Source organism: Heterodontus francisci, chromosome 16 (assembly GCF_036365525.1).
Source record: "Heterodontus francisci isolate sHetFra1 chromosome 16, sHetFra1.hap1, whole genome shotgun sequence".
NCBI lineage: Eukaryota > Metazoa > Chordata > Chondrichthyes > Heterodontiformes > Heterodontidae > Heterodontus > Heterodontus francisci.
In genome coordinates, this window is record NC_090386.1 from 81,098,976 (window position 1) to 81,125,963 (window position 26,988).

General features: G+C 40.6%; 1 protein-coding gene across 7 annotated transcripts; it reads right to left on the bottom strand.

The window, feature by feature from the left end:
* Window positions 1-279: 279 nt before the first annotated feature.
* Window positions 280-16,386, bottom strand: mtg2 (mitochondrial ribosome-associated GTPase 2). Of its 7 annotated transcripts, none has more exons than XM_068048449.1 (8): window positions 16,166-16,368; window positions 15,436-15,561; window positions 14,565-14,780; window positions 10,918-11,065; window positions 8,414-8,529; window positions 8,118-8,336; window positions 5,551-5,689; window positions 280-4,356 (listed from the first exon to the last, which is right to left on the bottom strand). In XM_068048449.1, the coding sequence occupies exons 3-8, from the start codon at window positions 14,772-14,774 to the stop codon at window positions 3,959-3,961; spliced, it is 1,230 nt and encodes a 409-aa protein (XP_067904550.1). In that variant the 5' UTR covers window positions 14,775-14,780; window positions 15,436-15,561; window positions 16,166-16,368; the 3' UTR covers window positions 280-3,958. The 7 variants fall into 7 exon arrangements, with proteins under 7 accessions (XP_067904550.1, XP_067904549.1, XP_067904553.1 ...); XM_068048448.1 differs by having other exon boundaries at window positions 15,700-16,368; XM_068048452.1 differs by having other exon boundaries at window positions 16,318-16,336.
* Window positions 16,387-26,988: the final 10,602 nt, after the last annotated feature.

Consider the following 26,988-nt stretch of genomic DNA (forward strand, 5'->3'; position numbering starts at 1 on the left):
TATTTTCATGAAATGTAAATCCAATGAGATTACACTTCTGGAGAAAGGGTGCAAATGTCTATTGTCTCATTCAAAATTACTCACATCATTGCATTGTGTTTGTAAAGGTCTTTTACACTCATGGCTTCACCCAGTACTTAATTATTTATTTTGACTGCTCTAGATTTGTTTTCCAACCTTGTTTGTGTCCTTGCATGATGGGCCTTGGCCTTTCTAAATTAAAACCTATTGAATTAAAGAGTCAGCAGCAGCAGGTATACAGAAATGATTAACAGAAAGCAGAGGTTAATTTTTTAATTTTAAAAAACTTGCATTTAAATAGCACCTTTCATGACCTCAGGGCATCCCAAACGTGCTTTACAGCTAATGAAGTACTTTGAAAGTCTAGTTCCTGTTGTAATGTAGAAAACGTGGCAAACAATTTGCATACAGCAAGCTCCCACAACCAGCAGTGATAATGACCAGGTATCAGTTTTTAATGATGTTGATTGAGGGATAAATATTGACCAGGACATCACGGAGAATTCTCCTGTTCTTCTTTGAAATAGTGCTATGCAATATTTTACGTTCACATGAAAGAGCACATGGGGCCTGAATTCAACATCTGAAAGACGGCACCTCTGACAGTGCAACACTCCCTCAGAACTGCACTGGAGCGTCAGACTAGATTTTTATGTCCGAGTCTCTGGAATGGGACTTGAACATGAGAGTGCTACCAACTGCACTATAGTAAATGGTTATTTCTTGATCAGTATTAGGACCTCTGCTCTTTTAGATATATATTAATGACCTAGACTTGTGTATAAAAGGCACAATTTCAAATTTGACCCAAAACTTGGAAATGTAGTAAACGGTGGGGAAGATATTAGCAGACTTCAAGATGAAGGACAGACTGATAAAATGGTCAGATACATGACAGATAAAACTAAATGCAAAGGTGTGAGAAGGTGCCTTTTGGGAGAACGTGGTGAAGCAACATAAAATAAATTGTACATTTTAGAGGGCGTGCAGGGAGATCTGGAGGTTCATATACACAAATCTTTGAAGGTGGCAGGACAAGATGATAAAGGCTGTTTAAAAGAATGCATATGGTTTCCTTGGCTTTATAAATAGAGGTATAGAGTACAAAAGCAAGTAAGTTATACTAAACCTTTATAAAATCACTGGTTAGGTCTCAGCTGGAGTACTGTGCTCAATTCTGGCACCATGATTTAGGAAGGATCTCAAGGCATTGGAGAGGGTACAAAGAAATTTACCAAATTATACCAGGGCTGAGGGACTTCAGTTATGTGTTGAGATTAGAGAAGCTACTAGTCTCATTGATCTTATAACAGAGAAGGCTAAGTAGAGTTTTAAGAGAAGTGTTCTAAATGATGAGAGGTTTTGAGAGTAAATAAGGAGAAACTGCTTCCACTGACTGGGTGGTTCAGTAACCAGAGAACAGGTTTAATAGACAGAACTAGGGAGAGATGAGGGGATTTTGTTCTTAAAACACAGCGGGTTATATGATCTGGCATGCACTGGCTGAAAGGGTGGTGGATGTAGGTTCAATAGTAACTTTCAGAAGGAAGTCAGATATTCTTGAAAAGGAAAAATTTGCAAGGGGCTATGTGGAAACAGTGAGGAAATGGGATTAATTGGATAGCTTTTTCAAAGAGCCAACACAGGCATGATGGGCCAAATGGCTTCCTTCAGTGCTTGAAAATTCTGATTCCAATAAGCTTTCAATTTTGAAAAGCTCATTAATGCTTTTGATCCAATTGTTCATCAAGGTTTTCTTAATTTTCTGGACTTCCTTTATCTTTGCATCATATTGGATTGGTACAATTTATTTAACCTGTTTTAACTGGAAATAAAAGCCTTAAAACATTGTCCATTTTCCTATTTATAGATACTATAAACTCCTTTGCCATTTGCAGCAATGCTAAAGATCCAAAACAAATTCTGAGTCAGTCCCCAATATGACTCATGAGAAGCGATGTGAGACTCCCTAGAGTAGGTCTTTACACTTTGCTTGGGTTTGACACCACATGCAGCATGACTCCAGTGCAGTGCCTAAATACATTTTAAAACTATTTCAGGGATTCCTTGGATCTCTTGGATATTTTCTTTTAAAAATAACCTATAGATAAATGTTTAGGCTGTACACACTTCTACATCTATTCAATATCAATTTCAAGTACATGTGCATGGACAGATCTCTCTCCTGGGTAAGAAAACTGGAGTTCCACTCAAGCTTTGTAAACTGGGTATTGCCTGGCTGGAACTCAGACTACCACTGCTGGTCTCTGACAGATCACAACAACTTATATTTACAAATAAAGAATGTACACTAAAGAATTGACATTACATTTCAACCAAAAAAAACATCACTTCAGGGACAGAAGTTAAAATAACTATCAGTCCATTCCTGAATTGTCTAAAAGCTGGCTTGTCAGGTGGATAAAATGGAACAGTCAAATTTCCATAATTCTCAACTAAAATTAAAACACATTAAATGCTCATTAATCTCATTGCTGCATGTGGTAAATTGCTGTACAAAAGATGACTGCCATGTTTGCCTATAGAACAAGGGTGTCCAACCTGTTTGCATGGGGGGGGGGGGGGGGGGGGGGTGGGCACATTACAATTTTTGTCCTACATAGGGGGCCGGTGAGAAAGTTTCAGGAAGATAAAGGTATTAGAAATGTTTCTTACTATAAATGAAAACAACAAAAAATGTGCATTTTTGTGAACAGGCTTTAAATGAGAAGACAAATAACTTACTTTCTCGTCACTATGTTGAACACTGATTTAGTGAGATACCTGGCATTGTTTTTGCTGGCACAAGTAGTCAATGTCTGCCCTACACTTGACGTAACAATGCTAAGCGATCTTGATCTCATTCTCTCCCCCCCTCTCCATATTCTGTGTCTAGCTCGCTCGCCTGCCCTCTGTGTCCGTCCAGCTCACCCGACTCCCCTCTGTGTCCGTCTAGCTCACTCGTCTTCCCTGTGTGTGTGTCTCTCTCTCTCTCCCCCTCTCCTCAGTGTCTATCTCTCTCTCCCTTGGTTGGTGCTGGTTTAAAGGGCTGTCTGATTTTCTCTGTGCGCTCCCTCAGCGCCGCTGTGCCCCACTTCTCTGTCTGTGTGCTCTCCCCTCGGCCTCTCACTCCCTCTACCCTGCAGCAGCCATTCTTATTCACTTGCTCACTCCCTGAACCACCCGAAAACAGCAGGGCTGGCCGATCCCAGCGCGCCTGGGCGGTGAACCGCCAATCATCTCACCCCGCCCAGGCAGCCTGCTGTCAGTGATACAGGATTGGCAGGCCGGATTCTGGCCCACGGCCATATGTTGAACAACCCTGCTATATAACAATGACTGCATTTCAAAGTAATTCATTGTACATGATGCTGTTTGAGAGGCGCGTTGAGACAATATAAAACCAAACACATGATAAAACACAAATTATTTGCAATACCCGTCAGTCACAAAGGAACACAAGAATTGCTCTACGCAAAAAGACCAAGGTTCATCTAGTTCACTGACCATCGTGTTGCAACAATAATGCAGTTGTTGACTAATCATTGCAATCAATCGCTATCAATTAGTCTACAACAGAGCCAGGCGTGAGGTAAGGAACCCCCCGCCCCACCCAATCCCAAAATGGTGGAAAGCTTTGTGAAGCATAGGCCCAAAGTCAACTGTTCCTCCCAATCATGCTTCATTTGCTAAATGTCATGCTTCAAATTATTCATATACTGTATTCTAAAAGATTATTTTCAGAAAGAAATCTACCCATTTTGCATGTGAATACATCAGTACTATTCCCAATCTTGGAGATAATATGCATTCCTGAAGAGAAATAGCATACAAAGGACCTTAAAGACTTCAACACTTCATATTAAAAACAAAGGAATCACACATTTGTTTTTGACAAGTATTATAATTTAAGTCAGATGTCTGTTTCTATTTAATTTTACCACTTGACTGGCATGCAACTTTCAATTTGTGCACTCTCCAGGTATCCATCATAAAGTTCCCTGAGTTGCATTAAAAGTTCTTCAACATTTGCACCAGTTAGAGCAGACACTGGGATTATTACACACTGTCTTAATTTTTCCTGAAGTAGAGGAAGATTGGTTTTGGACTCTGGAAGGTCTATCTTGTTCCCAATGACACAAAATGGTCTCTCTGACAATCTTCGCTCATACTGCTCCAGTTCATATTTTAAATCTTCCAGCTGCTGCCAGGGCTCTGGTGTTGACAGATCAAGCACAAACAGCAGAAAGCGGCAGCGTTCAATGTGTCTCAAAAAGGAAACTCCCAGGCCTTTGTTTCTGTGAGCACCTCTGATGATTCCAGGGATATCTGCAACTACAGAAAGAAAAAACATCTTTAAATGCACAGTAGCATCCTCTTCAGATTAGATTGCAATGTATAAACTGCTTATAAACAATTCTGTTCCGTTCTGTATTTAAATACAATAGTTAATGGCATAGAGCTACTGAATTTTGAATTTGTTGGAGGCATTTCTGGTTCAAAGCTCTAAAAGGCATATACCAACATCGAAAGCTACTTATTATTTTTAACAGGAAGATCTTTAAGTTGTAAATTTGTAAATGCACTTGTGCATTGTCCACTTTCTTCACCCCACCACTGGCAGCCATGCCTTCGGCCCTAAACCCCTTTGCTGCTCATTTCATTACAGTGCTTAAAACCTACATCTTGACCAAGTGTTTGGTCACCTTGCCTCTCCTAATGTCTCTGTCTTTCATCCAGGGCCTATATTTTTTCTGATTACACTCAAGAAGTGCCTTGGGACCTTTTGCTAAGACTTGAACAGCCATGGGAAATTTTCCAGAAAAGGAACAATGGAGGAGAATGGACAGTTGGCCAATGAACACCTGAGTAGTTGAAGAGTATAAGGAAAGTCGGCTCTAGTTGCAAGCACAAAGGACATCGTTAGTACTTTGACAAGAGTAATTTTGGTACTGTAGACGGAATGAACCAAACTGAAGTGTTCTTATTAAAATCAAGAAAATAGCTGCCAGCAGTTCATCCAAAATGTGTCCATGAGGCACAAGAACCAGTTCCTGGTGCTCCTTGGACCTCTTAGTTCGGCTGCACGCTGTCAAAAAGGGCCCAGACCAAAATCTGCCCCAGTAGTAGAAGGGCAAAGGCAGGGAGGGATGGTGGTGAACAGAACCGGTGAGAAGAAGAGCATTTAACAAGGTTCCACCTTGGAACAAAGGCTGATGTTTGAAACTGAACAAAATTCAAACTCGTAGATGGTCATTTGGGCAAGTTACAAAACAATAACTGGTATTCGTGGAAATAAACCCCACAAAGCAGTTCAGCATTCAAGAATACAGCAGAGCAGATTTGGGTGAAAAATAAACGGGATCCAAAATCTGAAGCACTCCTCCCCATGGATTCTGGCAACTATCAGACTTACTTGTTAAGAAGAGGAAAATGTATATTAAACGTTCAAGATAGCAGCAATTCTAAACCATTATTTAAAGCAACAAATAAGCAGTTTAAAAATACACTTGTAGAAACATGGTTTACCTGCAATCTGTTCAAAGTCTTGATACTGTATCACACCAACATGAGGATTTAATGTAGTAAATGGATAATCAGCTACGGCTGGCCGGGCATTTGAGATTGCTCGCAGAAGAGAAGATTTGCCAGCATTGGGAAAACCAACCTTACCACAATAGGAAATAACATTTAGTTTTCTTGTCAAGTGTTGCTGGCCCAAAATAAATGCATTGCAGCCATAGTAAAAAAAAAAAGTATTAAAAAGCATTCACAGATATCAACTGCCAATGACTTTAATAACTATTGAGAAAATTAACCCAAAAAAATTTTGCCGCAGTGATATGTTGAAAACATAGCAGCCTTGGTAAAAACTTTCACTTCCACTTTCTTATTTCATTAGATTCAGGATCAGCAAGGAAATTTTCTGATCGCCTGTTGGGTAAAGGCACCACCTGATGCAGTGGTAAGCTAAAGATCATAAAGTTTCATGTTCAGTTGCTGGTTTACACCTTTAGTAGACCCAATCATTGTGAATAAGATCATAAGAATCCCTACATTGCATCCCTTTTATGAGAATTTATAGTATGCCAGTATTGAGAAATTTTCGATTGGCTGATCTCTGGGACAGAATACAAACCTGGTTGCACTTAACATGAAGTGCAAGGAGCAGTCCCTCATCAGATGGTTAAGCAATACAGCCAAGGCTTGTAATATGTTAACATATGCAAGCCCGCCACTGAGGTAGGAAACACTATTGTTATTCCTAAAGGCTGGACTATTTAAAATCAAGGTCTGACTTTTCAAGAGAGAACCGGGGGCTATTAGATCAGAATTAACATTTTGTGATTAAGGCAGATGTTAGGTGTCAAGTTGGTATGCAAGTGACACAAATCTGGGGTGTGCACTAGATATTCTTTGTTTCAAGGTCTTTTGCTTAGCAGACCTCATATCCCCTATGATCCAAGTATACCTTGGTTGCCCAAAATCTAGTTATATGATATTGTTACTCCTTTCATTCACTCCAAGGTCCCTGATTGCGTGCACTGAGTATGCTGATCTCGGACATGCTCCCATATTAATTTCTCCTATTTTCTGTAAGGCAGACCGCTGAGCACTCTCGTGTGATGAGGACAATCACAAACCAACAAACAAGTTTATTTTGTATGGAATATGTGAACAGCCAGATTACTGTTTGCACAGCGAGTTTTACCTATTTCCCATCATTCCTCGTAACATCAAAAAGAATTACAGGCCACAGACGTTAATGCTTCAGGCTAGAGTTTCTGACAGCCCTTGTCTGGTTGTAAGGAAAACTAGATCCTTCTGTCTCTTTTGTTGTTCCACTTCAACTCTCTGCATTCCACAGACAGAGAAAGAGGAAGTCAAAAGCTTAATTGCTGCTTCTCCCTCAGTTGTTGGTGCTGAGGATTGGCTTGCCAAGCTGTCAATCAAAACTACCACTATGAATCAGACGGCTCCCCTCCTGTTGGTGTTGGTGCCATGCCAACCACATCATCTGACTAGCTAGGCTACTTCTGTACTATGCTGACACTACAGGTGCAAATATTTCTAAATGATGATGATCCCTATGATTTCAAACAGATACCTCAAGAGTATACTCAATTCTTTCAACCACTTGATCACAACCAATATCACTTTTGAAAAAAAAAATTCTCATCTTTGATCTCAATGCTAGTTGTGGAAACTTGTTGTTTCCTTATAACAGGTGCACTTGTATTCCATTGGCTGTAATGCGCATTAGGTCGCAATAGGTGCTATATAAATGCATGTTCTTTCATTACTTTATTCCACAGTGAAGTATGTTAAGAGCCAAGTCATTATAAGTTACTCAATGGGCTGATCTCACAATGGCTTTCACTTTGAATATCTAGAATGTACGTAGCCCAGAAACAAAATTGATCGATAATATTGTTTTTTTGAGGAATAGCAAGTTTTATTTAGTCAACCCTGACATCAGCAGCTCACCACAGGAGAAACGATGAAGGGGGGCACAGGGAGGAGGCAAAATAAGCCACAGGCTGCTCGTGTTCATTTCCTAGCAGGCAGCTAAGGCCTCGGGGCAGGACTTCATCCTGTTCTCTCAGCGAGGGATGGTGATGAAGGAAAACTCAAAAGAGGCAATTTTTAAAGTTCCATTTATCTGCAATTCAAAACAAGGTTCTTGTCTCCATTAAACCTAAAACCTCTTAAAACACATCAGTGTTGAAAAAGTTATTCAAGTTAACAGTTCAGGTGCAAATGCAATGATTCATAGGCAAATCATGTAGAATGGAAGTTGTAATCCCTTCAGACTTCATTAAAAAGAATGTTTTGGATAACATAACGCAGGGTGAAAATAGTTTTATTTTAAATCTTGGGTCTTTTACTAGTTAGGCAAAAGTTCAGTCAGACTTTGTCATAATGAATAATTTGAATGAGAAATCAGGCACACGTGTCAAATATCCACCACTTCAAACATGAAACCAAGTTGCACAAAGTGTTGCTTTGTATAGTTGACTGAGGTACCTTCAGTGAAGGCATTGTTCTACACTGTTGAAAATTGACAAAGGAAAGTAACTTTCATCTTTACATACCATCCCAGCATGAGCCATGGTCCTGAGCTCCAGCTGCAAGACGCGCTGCTGACCAGGCTGTCCTGGGGTTGCCGTCATCGGTGCTCGATTCTCATTGGACAGAAAGAAACGGTTGCCCTTGCCGCCAAGCCCACCATACGCTGCTACATATTCCTCTCCATGAGATGAGAGATCAGCAACTATCCTCCCATCTTTCTTGACCACAGTACCAAGAGGCACCTAAGGGCATAACCACAATTTAATTTAGCCAATAAAACCACAAAAGTATAACACATGGAAAAATGTTGGCTACTCACCATTACGGAAGAGTGAGCTGCATTTTTTCCGTAACAATTTTTACTTCCTCCAGATTCCCCATCATTGCCACGATAAAGTGATACAATGGCTGACAGTGATTTTATTTTTCGAGCAACTGAAAAATCAAAATTACTTGAAATTACAAAAGAACAAAATTTATCAAACAGAAAAAAATCATTTGGGGACTCAGATTTAATTCTAACAATTCAGGAAAACACTTAAGCTTTTGCTTTAGTTTATAGCTATCAGTTAATTTCACCGTCACCATCACAGCAGTGAGAATAAAACAATGACACATTCCCCTCCGGTGGGATGCACACCTCATATAACACAAGAACCCTGCTGCCTTTTGATCTACATGACCAAAACAACACTAATAGGACGCTATGCTGTGAAGTTTTGTCACTGTGGAAACCATTATTATTCAACAAATAAAACAAACTAAACAACCACTTCTTTGGCCCATTTTATTCTGGAAATACGGCCATAGATTTTTTTTGAATTATCCAAAAGTAGCTATGATAACATAAAAAAAAACTAAAAACAAGTTTACAATCTTTACACAAACAAAAACAGAAATGCTGGAAATACTCAGGTGGTCAGGCAGTATCTGTGGAGAATAAAAAAAAGTATTTCCAGCATTTTCTGTTTTTTTTTCAGACCTCCAGACTCCACAGCATTTTGCCTTTTTATTACAATTTTTACAGTGTACTGAAATCTCTAACAAGGAATCCTTCTAACTTATTTTCTATGATTTCTAACTTTTGGACTAGAAAGTTTATATATGCAAAAAGGAGTTTTTTTTTTAAAAAGCAAGAATTTCTAAATGAATAGATTTTTGACTAATCTACAATTACCTGGCATTTAGAATATGGCCGACCTCCATTAAACTGACGCCCTGTCTGCCCTCTCAGTGGATGTAAAGATCCCATAACACTATACAAGGAAGAGCAAAAGTGCTCTCCCAGTATCCTGGCCAATATTTAGCCTTCACTAACATCAATTAAAACGGATTATCATAACTTGTTGCGCAAAAATCTCAAGCCCTGAAGAGCACAAATATCTAGGTCTACATCTTTTATTGTAGTCTCGGTCAGTGTATGTTGTCAGATTTGGTCTCTCCCATAGCTTGCTACAACAGGAGAATATCGGGGTCATGATGTAAACGTATCTAACTTGACCCTGCTAAAACTGATTACCTAGTCGTTAATCTCGCTACTATTTGTGGAACCCTGCTGTGCACAAATTGGCTGTCACATTTCTTGACATTATAACAATAAATACACTGCAGAAATACTTTATTAGCTGTGCAGTGCCTTGGAACTTTCAAAGATCATGAAAGTTTCATGTTCTTTATATTCTTTAGAGCATGAACAAGATCTTTCCCATACAGCATAAACATATTCCACTATACGTACACTTTCTTTTGAATACTTAATTGACTGCAATTTTCTTACAAAATGACTATACAGTGGATGACACAATGACAATTTACACATAATGGTTAGTTGCTCAACAAACTCTGACAAACAACTTGAAACAGATAAAGCAAAATAAATAGGAACCTGCGCTGCTCATCCATAAAGAAAGGGGATCTCATAGAAACCTATAAAATTCTAACGGGACTAGACAGGTTAGATGCAGGGAGGATGTTCCCGATGGTTGGGGAGTCCAGAACCAGGGGTCACAGTCTCAGGATACAGGTTATGCCATTTAGAACCGAGATGAGGAGAAATTTCTTCACTCAGAAGGTGGTGAACCTGTGGAATTCTCTACTGCAGAAGGCAGTGGAGGCCAAGTCATTAAATATATTCAAGAAGGAGACAGACATGTTTCTTAATGCCAAAGGCATCAAGGGATATGGGGAGAAATTGGGAACAGGGTACTGAATTAGACGATCAGCCATGATCTTTTTTGAATGGCGAAGCAGGCCCGAAGGGTCGAATAGCCTACTCCTGCTCCTATTTTCTATGTTTCTAAAGTTCCTTTTTTCTTTTAAATCTTAGTTCTTTACCATTACAGTTACTGGATGTTAGTTTTGTTTTAAATGTTTTATGAAAATACTCAAAAGCAGTAATAAGCTAGTTAAGATATTATTGTCCTATGGAATTATGAAGAACAAACAGTCTCTTAAAAGACACACCAACTGTCAGGAGCTTCCTAAAGGCTGGGAGTTTATCCAGTAAATAACTGAGCCAAACAACCAGTTTCATGTGTAGAATTAGCAAATTTAAGTCACATCAATAGCTTCAATAAAGCTCAGCATATCCAGAGTGAAGGAGAGGAAAATCAACCAAGAATCATGCTCTTTATTGCTACAGTGACCCCTGCAGACAGGTGTGTGGACATTAGGATCAGGCTTGGTTATGATGCCCCCATAGCCAAACAGCCTGCTGACACTCACCATCAAGGCTCATGAATAAATAATGGACACTAGAGGTCAACCAACACCCATAAACTGTACCAAACAAAAGAAGCACAGACAACTGGTACAGCAATCTACCTTTTAAAATAACATGTCCTCCATCCCCTCCATTTCCACCATCAGGTCCTCCAAACTCTTTGCGGGGCTCACTGTGGAAAGTGCATGTTCCATCACCGCCTCTCCCTCCAAACACAGTGACTTTTCGCTGATCCACAAAGTACCGGGTCTAAATGATTAAAAAAAATTAGGGCTACAAACAATTTTACAATCTCAATTTTTTTTAAAAACCCTTCTTAAAGAGCAGAAAACTGTCTAAACATATGGATAAATAACCTCAACAGAAAATTACAGTAATATAATAAAAACAAAATACTGCAGATGCTGGAAATCTGAAATAAAAACAAGAAATGCTGGAACCACTCAGCAGGTCTGGCAGCATCTGTGGAAAGAGAAGCAGAGTTAACGTTTCGGGTCAGTGACCCTTCTTCGGAACTGACAAATATTAGAAAAGTCACAGGTTATAAGCAAGTGAGGTGGGGGTGGGGCAAGAGACAACAAAGGAGGTCTAGATTGGACCAGGCCACATAGCTGACCAAAAGGTCACGGAGCAAAGGCAAACAATATGTTAATGGTGTGTTGAAAGACAAAGCATTAGTACAGATTAGGTGTTAATACACTGAATATTGAACAGCAGCAAGTGCAAACCTGAAAAAAAAGTGGGTAAGCAAACTGAACAAACTAAGATGAAATGAAATAAATGCAAAAAAAAAGATTGTAAAAAATGCAAAAAAGAATGTAAAAAAAAGAAAAAAATAACTAAAAATGAAAGTAAAATGGGGGGCTGTCATGCTCTGAAATTATTGAACTCAATGTTCAGTCCGGCAGGCTGTAGTGTGCCTAATCGGTAGATGAGATGCTGTTCCTCGAGCTTGCGTTGATGTTCACTGGAACACTGCAGCAATCCCAGGACAGAGATGTGAGCATGAGAGCAGGGGGGAGTGTTGAAATGGCAAGCAACCGGAAGCTCAGGGTCCTGCTTGCGGACGGAGCGGAGATGTTCCGCAAAGCGGTCACCCAGTCTGCGCTTGGTTTCCCCAATGTAGAGCAGACCACATTGTGAGCAGCGAATACAGTATACTACATTGAAAGAAGTACAAGTAAATCGCTGCTTCACCTGAAAGGAGTGTTTGGGGCCTGGGATAGTGAGGAGAGAGGAGGTAAATGGGCAGGTATTACACCTCCTGCGATTGCAGGGGAAGGTGCCATGGGATGGGGACGAGGTGGTGGGGGTAACGGAGGAGTGGACCAGAGTGTCGCGGAAGGAACGATCCCTTCGGAATGCTGACAAGGAAAGGGAGGGGAAGATGCGACTGGTAGTGGCATCACGCTGGAGGTGGCGGAAATGGCGGAGGATGATCCTTTGGATATGGAGGCTGGTGGGATGAAAAGTGAGGACAAGGGGAACCCTGTCACGGTTCTGGGAAGGAGGGGGTGAGGGTAGAGGTGCGGGGAATGGGCCGGACACGGTTGAGGGCCCTGTCAACCACAGTGGGGGGAAATCCTCGGTTGAGGAAAAAGGTCATATCAGAAGCACCGTCATGGAAGGTTGCATCATCAGAGCAGATGCGTCGGAGACAGAGAAACTGGGAGAATGGAATGGAGTCCTTACAGGAGGTAGGGTGTGAAGAAGTGTAGTCGAGGTAGCTGTGGGAGTCGGTGGGCTTATAATGGATATTAGTAGACAACCTATCCCCAGAGATGGAGACAGAGAAGTCGAGGAAGGGAAGTGTCAGAGATGGACCATGTAAAGGTGAGAGAAGGGTGGAAATTGGAAGCAAAGTTGATAAAGTTTTCCAGTTCGGGGCGGGAGCAGGAAACGGCACCAATTCAGTCATCGATGTACCGGAAAAAGGGTTGGGGGAGGGGGCCTGAGTAGGACTGGAACAAAGAATGCTCGACATAACCCACAAAAACACAGGCATAACTAGGACCCATGCGGGTACCTATAGCAACACCTTTTACTTGAAGAAAGTGCGTGGAGTTGAAGGAGAAGTTGTTCAATGTGAGAACAAGTTCAGCCAGGCGGAGGAGGGTGGTGGTGTATGAGGACTGGTTGGGCCTCTGTTCCAGGAAGAAGCGGAGAGCCCTCAAACCATCCTGGTGGGGGATGGAGGTGTAGAGCGATTGGACGTCCATAGTGAAGAGGAGGCGGTTGGGACCAGGAAACTGGAAATTGTCAAAATGACGTAGGGCGTCAGAAGAGTTACAGTAATGGTCTTCCCTTTTTGTGACTGAACTTTCTGTATTCACATTTACTGAATTGTAGGCACTTACACTTTGATGTGGGCACAGAAACCTTAAACAATGCCCCGAATTTTGCGGTAATAACAATGGTCCTCCTTTTTGTCTTTCTTACGCAGTCCCTCAGGAACGAGGATGACTTTTTTCCACTCCAGGGTTGTGGGTCCTTAGGTGACTGAATAGTCCAATTCTGGATCCGCACACTCTGCCACAGATGGGGCAGGTGGTGTTTGGTGAGGCGATTGAACGGGATGCTTGAATTTCCGAATGCTCCTTCCGCTATTTGCACTTGATCGCTGCCTGGGCAGGTCGACTTTGTTTGAACTGGCTGGCACCTTCGCGGATGCTTCTCTTCTATTTTGGGCAGTCTTGGGCAAGACATTCCCATGAATCAGTGGAAATGTCACATTTTTTCAGGGAGGCTTTTTGACATCCTAGTAGCGTTTCCTCTGCCCTCCTGGTATCCTCTTGCCGTGACGAAGCTCAGAGCAGAAAGCTTATTTTGGCAGTCTTGTGACAGGCATATGGACGATGTGGCCTGCCCAATGTAACTGACTAGCCACGACCAGTGTCTCAATACTGGGGATGTTGGCCTGAGAGAGGACACTAATATTGGAGCGCCTGTCCTGCTACTGACACTGGTGAGGCTATCAGCACTCACCGTTATTAAGGAGTAAATTGGACAGCAACTTCCAGCATCTGCAGTTTGTGCAGTTAAACACTGAAATCAGGATGTTGCTGTCCGAGTTGCCCTGCTCCTCCTGAAGCTGAGCTACACCAGTACCTCACCAAGAGACTCGGTATTCAACTACATGAAAGGCCATGAGGTTGCAGGACTTACCTACTAGATACCCAATAAACATATTAGGAAAAAAGTTTGGTCTTTTCCATTCAAATTTAGCAGTGTGATAAATCTTAATTACTACCAAACAACCTCTTTGGCACTGAAGGTTACCTTTTATAAGTGTGGAGTCTCATTCCTTCACATTTTTCTTATTGGAGATTTTTTTTAAATTTAACTTTTGAAAAAACATTTTCTTTCTAATTTCTCTGTCTTAATCCCATCTTTCTTTCACTATCTTTATTTTGCTTTCTGTACACGATTTGCCATTGGATTAACTATTCTACCTTAAATTTCCTGCTTTAGATTCTGCATGTCTCAGTAAGGATTCTTCAATTTGATTGGTTACACCACATTATTTTGTCTGTGTCTCTAATAACTGCAATTTCCAGTGTAAAAGTCCACACGAAGTCTGTGGGCAAGATTAAGTTTAATGAATGGCTACCACTGTTCATTTGCTGACAACCACAAAATTTGGGCCATTACATGGCGAATAATTCCTTTTCCAATCACTCTAAATGCACATCTGTCAAATTTATCAAGGCATTTAAAGATTTTAAGAATGAAGGCTGATTAATATTACCAGTTTCTTTTCAGAAAGCTCCTTTTTCTTCCGGAGTCCTCGAGCCTTGGCATATCTTAAACAACTTGTAGTGAAATTTCGTACCAAAGTGTTGTTGACAGGAGAATATGACAACAGGTTACATGCCACATGTTGGCATAACCAAACACCTTCTACAGAAGTCTGCAGTGGAATCCACTTCCCCAGTGACAAGATCTGTCTTATGGACATGGTTGGCTGACAAACAGGAATTTAAAAAAACACAGATCAGTAATAGCTTGTATTTATATATCACCTTTAACATCGTAAAACATCACAAAGTACTTCATGGGAGCATTATCAAATAAAATTTGACAAAGCACATAAGGAGATATTAAGACAAATAACCAAAAGCTTGGACACAGGGCTAGGTTTTAAGGAGCATCTTAAAAGGAAGAGGGAGGTAGAGAAGTTTAAAGAGTGAATTCTAGAGGGTCGGTCCTAGGGAGCTGAAGGCCCGGCTGCCAATGGTGGAGCGAAGAAAAGTAGCGATGTGTAGGAGGCCAGAATTAGAAGAATGCAGAGATCAGGGAGAGTTGCAGGACTGGATCTGACAGAGACAGGAAGGGGGCGAGGCCATGGAGGGATTTTAATATATCGGATCATTTCAAGTTACAGCACAGAAACAGGTCATTCGGCCCATCAGTTTTTCTTCACAAGCCACCTTGTTTAATTCCACTCTTCTGCTTGCACACAGGAACTTCATAATTCTAAACCCATCACTGATAAATGAGCAGAAATCTCAAATGTATATGTATTCATCACACTTTAGTCACAGGTACAAAACTTCTGAATACATATCACATACAGGCTACTTCTATCAGATACAAACACAATACAGTATTGTAATTACCACTAAGAATTCCAGGCATCAGACTGTAAAAGTAAGCTCCATTCATTGCTTAAGGGCATCTCTACCAGACACAGGATTTCAGGTGATCAAGGTTGATCTCGCCTCACCCCAGCTCTGCACATTGTGCTATGTAAAAACATGTAATAAAAACCCAGCAAGCTACATTGTATAAACAACAGTGAAGTTGAAGGGCTAAATGGCTGTTTCTCATTTCTACCTTTTTTATATCAAATAGTTGATTAACCATTTTCAACAATAACTTACCAACTTTTTAAGACTCACGTTTTTGAGTATTTTCAAGAAGCATGGGTGACAAGTGGATTTGTCAAATAATATCACTTGGTCATTCACATTTACTGCTGTACAGACTCATATCCACAAAAAGGTTCAATACTGGAAAACTAGTCTTCGACTGTACAATTTTAATTTCTTCCAGTTACAAGTAGCCACTGGGCAGTTGTGTTAAGTGCCGAAAGAAGTTATTTAAATGCAGGTCTTTCCCCTTTCATATGGTCTAGTAGTTTAAAAGCAGATGTTTGTTCTCCCCCACAGGGCAGAATTTTTTTTCTCCTAGTAAACTGTTAAGAATTAAAATCATATTCCAGAATTGTTTTGAACTTTCCTAAAGCCTGGGCAACATTAACTGAGTATCTAGAGTAATCAATACAGTGATCCCTCCCTGTAATCCCCTCCCCTTTTTAGGCCACTCTCCACACGGGCGGGGTATTACGTGAGTTCGGGGATCCACATGCGGCCTCTCGTTCTCAAGCGGAATTCAGCAGCGCAGGTCTTTCTCCTCACAGCTGAGAGGAGGGCGGCGACTTCCAAACCCGAACCCGAGGCCAAAAAACAACAAACCTGGTAGCACTTTCCCACACTCACCAGCTTCTACTCACTACAACCGGGAACTGAGGGAGCGGGACAACCTCTGGCCACACCCACAACCGCCGCTGAGGGGGCGAGAACACCGTTGGTCACACCCACAACCGCCACTGAGGGGGCGGGATCATCGCTAGCCACAAATAGGCACTGAGGCGGGGCAGCCGCTGGCCACACCCACAACTGACACTGAGGGGCGGGACTACCTCTGGCCAAACCCACAAACGACCCGCCACTGAGATGGTGGGACAGCTGCTGGTCACACCCATAACCCACCAAGGAGGGGGCGGGACAGCTGCTGGCCACACCCATAACTCGCCACGGAGGGGGCGGGACTGCTGCTGGCCACACCCATAACATGCCACGGAGGGGGCGGGGCATCCGCTGGCCACACCTACACGCCGCTCAACAAGGCAGCTACATACTCCGCTATACTGGGGATCAGAGTATTTACACAGATACATTGTACACAAATCCCAGCAGCTGAACGGAGCATACTGAATGATCCAGGTTTACTGCTTTTAATTCGGGTTATCAGCATTCTGTATTCCTTTTTATCACAATATTGCTATTCCAAGTATTTTATGTTGACCATGATTGGCAGTTCTTTGATATATCAATTAAAATGTAGTTAGTACCCCCCCCCCCTTCTCAAAGACACACTAATAATGAACCAGAACAAAAACAAAAAATGTAAAGGAAACTTACCAAATCAAATCAAAATTACATTCTGTGGGGTGAAGCAGCTCTTCAGTCCCAATGGTGCAATATTGGCATTCCAGCTTTTTACATAGCTGCAACAACTCCAACCCCCAAATGGAAAAGGGCAGGAATATCATAAGTTTATCCATAATAAACCATTTTAATTGTTATGAAACTGAAGTTTACAGTTGAATGTCACAAAAGACTTAGGTCAAAAATTTTCAAATCAAAGTAGAATACAGGATTCAATTTAAATAAAGTAAATCCCACTGTTTCAGATTTTCATCACAAGATCATGCATAAAAACAAAAGCAGGGCCAAAATTGTGGGATTCACAACAAGCAGATCTTGCTGGAGTGGGCCCAGTTTGACATTTTTTTCTGCTCCCTTCAACTTAGAAATTTTCATGACAGCTGGTAACGGTGTATAAGATTCTGAGGGGTCTTGACAGGGTTGATGTGGAAAGGATGTTTCCTCTTGTGGGAGAATCTAGAACTAGGGGTCACTGTTTAAAAATAAGAGGTCGTTCATTTAAGACAGAGATGAGGAGAAATTTTTTCTCTCAGAGGGTCATGAGGCTTTGGAACTCTCTTCCTCAAAAGGGCAGTGGAAGCAGAGTCTTTGAATATTTTTAAGACAGAGGTAGATAGATTCTTGATAAGCAAGGGGGTGAATGGTTATTGGGGGTAGGTGGGAATGTGGAGTTGCGGTTACAATCAGATCAGCCATGATCATGTTGAATGGCGGAGCAGGCTCGAGGGGCCTACCTCTGCTCCTAATTCATATGTTCGTATGTTCATATGTTTGTAACGGGGTATCTGGAACCTCAGTGAACAACAGGACCAACAAATGTATCTATTAACCAATGAGATTTAAGCATAGAGAAAGTAACAGAAAAACAACAGAAAAAATGTGAATTAGCGTCAAATCAAGTACAGGAAGAGAAATAAAGGGAAAGATTAAGAGAGGATAAAAAGGGACAGAAAGAAAAGTAAGTTTTTTTATTGACCTTTCTAAAATCTGCAAGAACAATTTACTACTTGCTGGCTGATTTGCATAGTAATAACAGCATGTGTTGGTAACACGCCTTTATTTTATCAATCACGCAAACTAGCAGTAATTGTTTTGAGGCATTTAGCATCTGGACTTTGGTTTGTGAACCTCCAGGAGCTCATTCAAAAACTGGACTGTGCAGTTCAAAACCAGGTCAGCAAAAACCCTAACCCAACTGAATATACAAGTAATAGATTTTCTAAATAATTTTATTGCAAACTCAAATCTACAATACTACAAACAAATGTTTTTGGCATGATCAGGTGAGAAACGGTGAATATAAATGACAGTATTTTACACACAGACGTTTTACAGCAATTTTGTACTGTTAAAGTATAATACTTGTCTTTATCATGGTAGTTATAATTTCTTTATGGAAGGCAGCTTGCACACAATGCTATATTAATACACAGGCCTCATCTATGCCAAGCTGCAATCGCAAGATTAACAATACAGCAGACACTATTTAGCCAACACATTTTTTGTTCATTTTGTGATTTAAGGCTCATCAAATACTGAGATGCACACACTTGGTTGTAACCTGAAACAAGAATTCCATCTTTGTATAGATCATAGGTGAGGCCATATATAGAATAAGTGTGCAGTACAGAGTGCCATATCTTTAAAATGGAGAGTTCAAAGAGAAGCAACAAGTATGATTCTGGGACTTAAGAATCTAAATGTGAACAATGAATTACAGAGCTGAACTTTTATTAGAGAGAAGAACACAGCAGCCATAGACTATTTAGAACTGATTAGAATTAACTCACTGTGGCACAAGATTATATACAATTATATTCTGAAGATAGACAACAAACTGAAGTTATGTTTTCAAGTGCTTTCTGTCAGGGCGTGAGTGATAACAGAAATCTGTGTGCAATGACAGGTGAAGAACCACCAAAGACATAGTGCAACATTCTATTCAGCAAAGCAAGGAGAGATTGTTAGATGGCTCAGGACATCATTTTTTTTTTAAAAGAGGAAAAAGTAAATGTAAACCTCCCCACAATGTTGATTTATTCACATTTGGGAGATTGAACAAATATCCCCTGTTTAGAATGCTTGATCTTCCTAATGTTTTATTTAGTCTCTGCAGGTGGGCAACATTGGCAAAGCAGCATTCATTGCCCATTCCTAGTTGCCCCGAGGTAATGTGAGTTAATCATATGGAACTAGAACAGGTAGAGGTGGCAGAATCATTTTGATAAAAGGACATTTATGAAGCAGTTAGGTTTTAAAATAACAAACCAGCTTTTGTGGACAGTTCTTCCCAGTGCCACCCAACAAATTGCTTGATTTATTGAATTCAATTTCAGAACTTGCCATGTTTGGAGGTCCAGTACCATAAAAAAAAAATCACTCTACAACACCTAATGGACTTCTCAGAGCAAGGAATTCAATAGCCTATCAATCTTCAATTTTCCAGAATCAGAGTGTCTGTCTTTTTGTTGCTCCAAATTAACATTCTGAACTTTTACCACTGCAACCTGGAAGATCTGGTCTGCCACACATTATGAATTCATGCTTGAACCAAAACAAACATTTAGGACGTCACCTGGCATACAATATAACTGCCATGAAAAGTAAAGATAATCCCCACAAAGTCAGTGTTGTTTGCAGGGTTTATCCAGCCTGACATCCTTATAGAAATCTAGTGGATTACCACTTCATAATTTTGAGACAGAATCACCAGATGTCTTGTTTTGCCAAGAAGGTTAATTAAGTAATCAAACAAACCTATTCCATGAATTAAAACCAAAAAAGTGCAGGAAATACTCAGCAGGTCTGGCAGCATCTGTGGAGAGTGGAGCAAAGTTAACGTTTTAGGTCAGTGACCTTTCATCAGAACCATTTCATGAATATTTGCATGCGAGCAGCACATTAAAAATATAATTAACTCATTAATTTATTAGATTCCTTTTAAAATTAAAATGTAACAACTTTAAGTGGCAACATAAAATTTCTGGTACAGGCAAGACAATTCAACTCACTTGTACTTACAACAACTTCAACTTCTTTTGGTCACTAAATTCAAACAGCAATTGCCTCCACTAAACAGGTGCACAAACATCTACTCAACGTTTAGTGTTTTTAGATAATGATGAGAAGATAAAGACTTAACATATAACATTACAACAAGTTTCATCGAAAAATTTCAGTATTACTAAAATCTCAAGTTTTTTGTTTCGTAAAAACAAGCAGATGATTGTCACAGTACAATCTGTATTTTAGCTATTTGGCTGTTTAACAGCAAGACAAAAAACAACATTGGCTCTATCAGCAAATGAAATGCAAAATGTTCATGTGATTGTACATTGAAATACAAATTTTACAGCAAATAGTGTAACCATCAGTGCTCATTAAATCACGTGTCCTTACATTCCCAAATTGGACAAAGCTTCTCCAGTTACACAAGCTAGTGCACTCTGGAATTAATGTTTTTAATATTTACACAAAATGGTTGACTTTGGACTGTGTGTTTTAGAATCACTCCCTTGAGTATTTTTAGAACAAAGACCATACCTTTCTGGTTAAACAGGTAATCAAGTATGAATGTAAATGTAATACATATATTGTAATACTTCTCAAACTTCACCCCAACTGTTCCCAATCTCCTCTCATCCCTCCACCACCTGTGATGTTTCCTGGACCCTCCAGTTTGGAGGTTAATGTGGTCCAGTTTACTGATTTCTTTATAATTGATGCCAACACTGCTCCATTATTAGCACGAGTAGTCAGGCCCTTCCCTCCTATTAGTGTGGACTGATTAGTAATCGTAACCCACTAATCTACAGCCCTGCTGACAAATGATGGAACTTTTTTTGAATTCATTCATGGGATGTGGGCATCGCTGGCTAGGCCAGCATTTATTATCCATTCCTAATTGCCCTTAAGAAGGTGGTGGTGAGCCGCCTTCTTGAACCGCTGCAGTCCTTGCAGTGTCGGTACACCCACAGTTAGAAAGGGAGTTCCAGGATTTTGACCCAGCGACAGTCAAGGAACGGTGATATAGTTCCAAGTTAGGATGGCGTGTGGCTTGGAGGGGAACTTGCAGGTGGTGGTGTTCCCATGCATCTGCTGCCCTTGTCCTTCTAGGTGGTAGAGGTCACGGGTTTGGAAGGTGCTGTCGAAGGAGACTTGGTGAGTTGCTGCAGTGCATCTTGTAGATGGTACACACTGCTGCCACTGTGCATCAGTGGTGAAGGGAGTGAATGATGCAGGTGGTAGATGGGGTGCCAAGCAAGTGGGCTGCTTTATCCTGGATGGTGATGAGCTTCTTGAGTGTTGTTGGAGCTGCACCCATCCAGGCAAGTGGAGAGTATTCCATCACACTCCTGATGTGCCTGGTAGATGGTGGACAGGCACTGGGGAGTCAGGGGGTAAGTCATTCGCCGCAGAATTCCCAGCCTCTGACCTGCTTTTGTAGCCACAGTATTTATGTGGCTGGTCCAGTTCAGTTTCTGGTCAATGGTAACCCCCAGGATGTTAAAAACTTGTACATACAGCATGCAATCTTGGAACTCAACCCAGTGGTCTTCTGATGGAAGAAAGTCAGTGCTGTAGCCATTAGGCTACCAGGTCATCTGTGGCAAGGCTTTGTTTCTAATCTAGAACCAGTGCAGTCCTTAGGCCTGTACCAAGTCTTAAAAGCTGATGAAGGTAAGTTTCTACCACAGATAAACAACAAAAACACAAAATATATCAAAATTTGATTACTCAGCTGCAGTACAATTCCTACATGATGACTGTATGCAGGAAGACTTTTTTCTAGAGATTGAAAGTAGAAGTCATTATGGGCTCATCAACATTATCTGTTCATATTGGTAAACAGTGTTTTCAATATTCAGTTACTTAACCATTGTAAATACTCATAAATACAAAGTTCTTAGATACAATTGTTTTGGTGGTGTTTTTAAAAATCATGTTTGAGGAAATGTTATGTGAACACCACATTAGAACAAAAGAAATGATTGTTATTATTTCATGTATACATCACTCTCATTATGAATACTATCCTATCAACTGTTGAGATGCACCAACAGTCAACAGTTATATATTTCCTTCTGAGGGCCATTAATATCATGCCACATAACTCGCCATGTATTGACCTTTACACCATTTTCACCTAACTCAAATGATAGTTGCACTTACCCAGTGTTTCATTTGATTAAAAAACTGTGATCAATTATGAATAGCAACTTGCACATAAGCAATAGGAATTAAATATAGTATTAACTGCCTTCCTTATAGAAATCTAATGCGCAAACAGCAACTACCTCTGACAATTAAATCCTGTCTTGGATGTAATTTACCTATGCTTTAGGGCCAAGGTGACAATGTGCTTCCTCAAAACTACGTACAACTTAACATGTTGTGTTCCAATTAGACTTTGCTGAAAACACAAGTGGACTTTTAGTGATCTCTATCCAATACTCAGTTACTGCATTTAATATGGAAGAAACGAATCTTAGTGCAAATTTTAGTATAAATACGCAGGTGCTTAAATCCACAAGACAATTCACTGTTTCAGAGAGCACCTGCAAACTTATAAAACCAACCATCTTGTGTTTCCATGGTGGATCATTGGAAGTGCACTAGTATTGGGTTGAAATCCTATTAACAAACAGATGCAATTGTACAACAGTGCAACAATTTAAAACGTACAATATTCACAGCACCAAGTCTAAATCTATTACGCATTGGCTTGTCATTGGTAGTGCAATGTTACTATTCACCATGAAAAGAATGAAAATTTCTACAACATCCAGAAGTTGCTTTGAGCTACCTCTCAAACATGAAATATGACAGTCCATGCTTCATTTTAGTCTGTAAAAATCAATGAAGGATGTTGTGCATACATGACTGTTTTCAGAGATGGCAATCAGCTGTTTCCTATTGCTGGTAGTTTCCGTACTGTGCCTGCAAGGAAGGAAAAAAAATCAATAAATTAATAAAACTGATGAGAAGAAAACTGATATAAAAGGAGTACAGATTTAAGTTAAATACTTTTCTAAATGCCTTATTAATTCGCTTAAAGCTGCAGTTCCTTTGCTGCACATTTCACAGCTTGGTTGTATGCTCACTATTAATATAAAGTCAGTAAGTCACTAACAAAAATCAAACAAACACAGTCCTCGAGAATTCTACAATGCCTATTACATGCTGTTGTAAATTTTCAGCTTAAACTTAAACCACCAGTTCCATCCTTTGCTCCAAGGTATAAAACCTCAATCTCAAACTGTACTTATCACGTACATGGCCTGATGAAAAAAAAGTACAGAATTAGCAAAAACCATTGCAGTCCATTTATCTTATCCCCATGCTTAGGAAACATCTGATTCTATGTTACCAGTCACATGCCTAAAATAAAATATTTGAATTTTAAAAATTCTGCATTATATGCAAATCAGTAATTGTGGTACATCATCGATGAGAAAGATAATGGGTGAAATCTTAAGCTCTTTAAAAATAATGGTGGGTTAGGACCATTTCAGGGTCCCAGCCCCACACTTGCTGGCAGCATGCCCCTGGCGTGATCTTCTAGAAGGCGGCCTCCCAATTGGCCGCCTCTTTGTCCGCCATCCAATTAAGGATGGTGGGCAGGTTCCTGAGGCTGCAGGCCCAATCAGGGGCTTGCAGCCTTGGAAGCACGGCGCCCCCCTACCCCCCAGACAGAGGTGCGTCCTGCCGCTAGAAGATGGGGACAGCAAAGGTGCCTCCATCTTGAGGCACCGGCTGAGGACGTTTCCATTCTGCAAAAATTAACAGCTGTCAGGCCGCCACAGTGGGGGGAGAACCATAGGATGGCCTGCGGCTGCAACTGTGGCCCACTGATCCCTGCAGCTTCCACCCTGCTTCCAGCAAGACTGGCCAGAGGTAGGAACTCGTCGGCCCACCAACCTGACACCCTCTCACTCTGCATTCCTCCCAGTCCTGCCGTCAAACAAGGGCATAGGGGGAAAAAACAGTGCTCCTGATCATTATTCAGTGATCCCTGCTAGAAAATTGTGCATTTGCACATGTTTGATGAGAAAAGGATTTGGTGTGGCTGTGATCTCCTACCCTCAACAGCTATGTCCTTTTTTAAAAAAAAAATAAATTCAAATTCTCAAACTGCCATTGTTGGATTTAAACCCACATTCTCTGGATTGTTAGTCCAGGCCTTTGAATTACTAGTTCAGTAACATTACCACTACACTACCACACCCTCATAAATATATTACTGTTAAAATGTCGATCTAATGTTGGTGGAGTATTATAAGCAGTTATATCTTCTTCATATGAACATTTCCAGCTTTTTCCATAGCATTTGCCTGTCGAAAATTCCTATTGCAGATAGTTTAAACATTGTTGGCTATTAATATACCAGAATTTTCTTTGTAGTAATTTGATACAACTGAGTGGTCACTTTTGTGCAGCTGATCCTTCCCAATTAAACTTTGTTTTTTCTCTTGCTGCTTTCCGATGAAGGTCATTTCCAAACCAAAAGTGCATGCAACAACTTTCAACAGCTGTTCAGAGGTACACAACAGCATGAAACACCCTTCAACTGCCTCCTCCGATAGGCTTCGCCAAGATCAAGAACTTACCATTTAGTGAACTTATCCTTTTCTTCTGTGATGCAAAATGATGGAAGAACGTGCTCTCCTGTCCCACTCTTGAAAGGTCCTTCCCCCCATCCTATATCATTCAATTAGAAGGACAGCCAGGAAATCTGCTTGCAAAGTTCTGCAAATGTTGCTCTATAACACACCAGTTGATGGGGATGCCCCCTTAGTATGCTTCCCTTCTAGGCAAAGTCATTTACACTCTTTACCTTTCCTAGCAGCTTGTTAACTCTGGAAACGCACTGTGTGAAGAAATGGTAGTTCCAAGCCCAAATTACACAATTCTTTAGCACAGCGTGTTGGAATACTGCACCAGTAATTTTAAAAAGTTAGGCTGACCAAAATAAGTACTACACTGCAAACATCTATATTTAATTTAATTGTGCTATCCAGCCACTGAATTGAATCTGGGACCAACGGTAAATTCTTCTTTTCGTTGGGCTGTATAAATGTTCATAATGTTTAGCTTATATGACAGCACTGGGGATTTTCAATATGGTAGGCAAAGAACTGCCAGGGAGATGGGAGTGGATCAAATTTCTACAGGTATAAATGAAAAGATATACATGGGACAGTTAAAGGTTGTTAAATACATAAAGACATTTATATTTACCATTTACAAAAGTTTGGTCAAAATTACTGTCGGTTTTTTTTGTTACTTGAGGTCCTTGATTTGATTACAGATTTTAGAATATTCCACAAGTAACTTAAATGGCACAAGCACCAGTGCTTTGTTTTCACAGAGCATCACACACAGCAATTCTAAAAGCAAGAGAAAACCTATGAGGAAATAACCTACTTTCAATAGGCATCTTTGAAAACTTTATTGCATACACGAAAAGCAAAAAGTCACCATTTCTCACTGATTTCACACAACCACACCACACGTCATTTACAGTTTCTCAATAAATCAAGTTTGATAAAGTCCAGTCAAAATAGAAATTTCCAAAAAAAAACCCTAAAATCTAATCATCTGTGACCTGTTGCCTTATGTAAAATAAGCTACTTGTTTAGTGGCTGACATAATCTTAAATAGGGTCACTCAGCAGTTTATATTCACAACTCACTGCATGCTCTGCATGACTGAACTATGATGTAATTTTGATAATGAATTACTATACCATATTTTTAATCCATCAGATTTTTCTGAAAAAGGATTTTAAAAAGACACAAAACGAATGCATGTTGCTCAAATCATGGTCCTAAAATGAATCTCATTTCCCCATTCAGTTTATTTTGAATCCTGTTAATTTCCAGTGAACCACTTATTCCAAATAAGGATATGCAAATGTTTTTATAACAATTTCTCTTCTTCCACAGATTCATTAGGTGCAGCCAGAAAACAGGGGAAACATTAGATCAGAACACGTCCTCTAAAATAGTCCCTATAGCACTTTCAGTCATCATTTTCAAAGGGTTCCTGAGGGCCAAAATACAAAAGAAATGAACACCTTTCAAAGCTTGCTATCCTTTTACAATATTCCATAACAAACATAGATCACCTGGCTGGAAATCCCCATCTCTCAAAAGGCGATTAACAAGAAATTAGCATTTCAGCAAAAAAAAAGAATTTAAGGATTCAGGAAGGCACATACAGCAGAACCAAGCATACCAAGGATTAAGGATTGTGTCTGGATAGTCCCACCAACATGACCATACAAATGGATCACCGAAAAGAACCTTAGATTAGCACCTTACGCATGGCTGCCCTAATTTCCTAGAATGACAAAAAAACCTTTGGGCAGGATTTTCCATGCGGGCTTCTGAACCCTGCCATCAGGCTGAAATGTGGGTAAGAAGCCCGCACTGTGCGGGAAACAATGAATCACTCACTGTGATTTTCCCCAGTGGGCAATTAATAGCTAGAGGGCGGGCTCACTGTCCAATTAAGGACGGCATACAGGCTTTCGAAGCTAGCGAGCCAATCAGAGGAGGAGCAGCAGCCTGCAATGGCAAGTAAGTGCGGGAGAGGGCGCTTCTAAATGGAGGCGTCCTCATTCCAACTTTCTTGAAATTTAAATTAACAAGTGGGCTTTGCAGCTGGGCCTCCACTGTTGTAGGGAAGCGGGGGGCAGCTGCTCTACAGGGCAGCTTGTGGCTGCTACAGCACATTGGCCTTCCTGGAGCACTGGCCCACTCTCCCCCACCGGTCTGCCGCGGTGGAACTTGCACGCTGGCCAGCTGCGCTATTTTCAGCGTCCGCTGCCTCCGATCCTGACACCAGCGGGAGCTAAAAATCAAGCCCTTTGTTTCTACATTATAAGCACTGTGTATTTCAATGGAAGAAACTGAAGGTGCCAGATAAAACTTT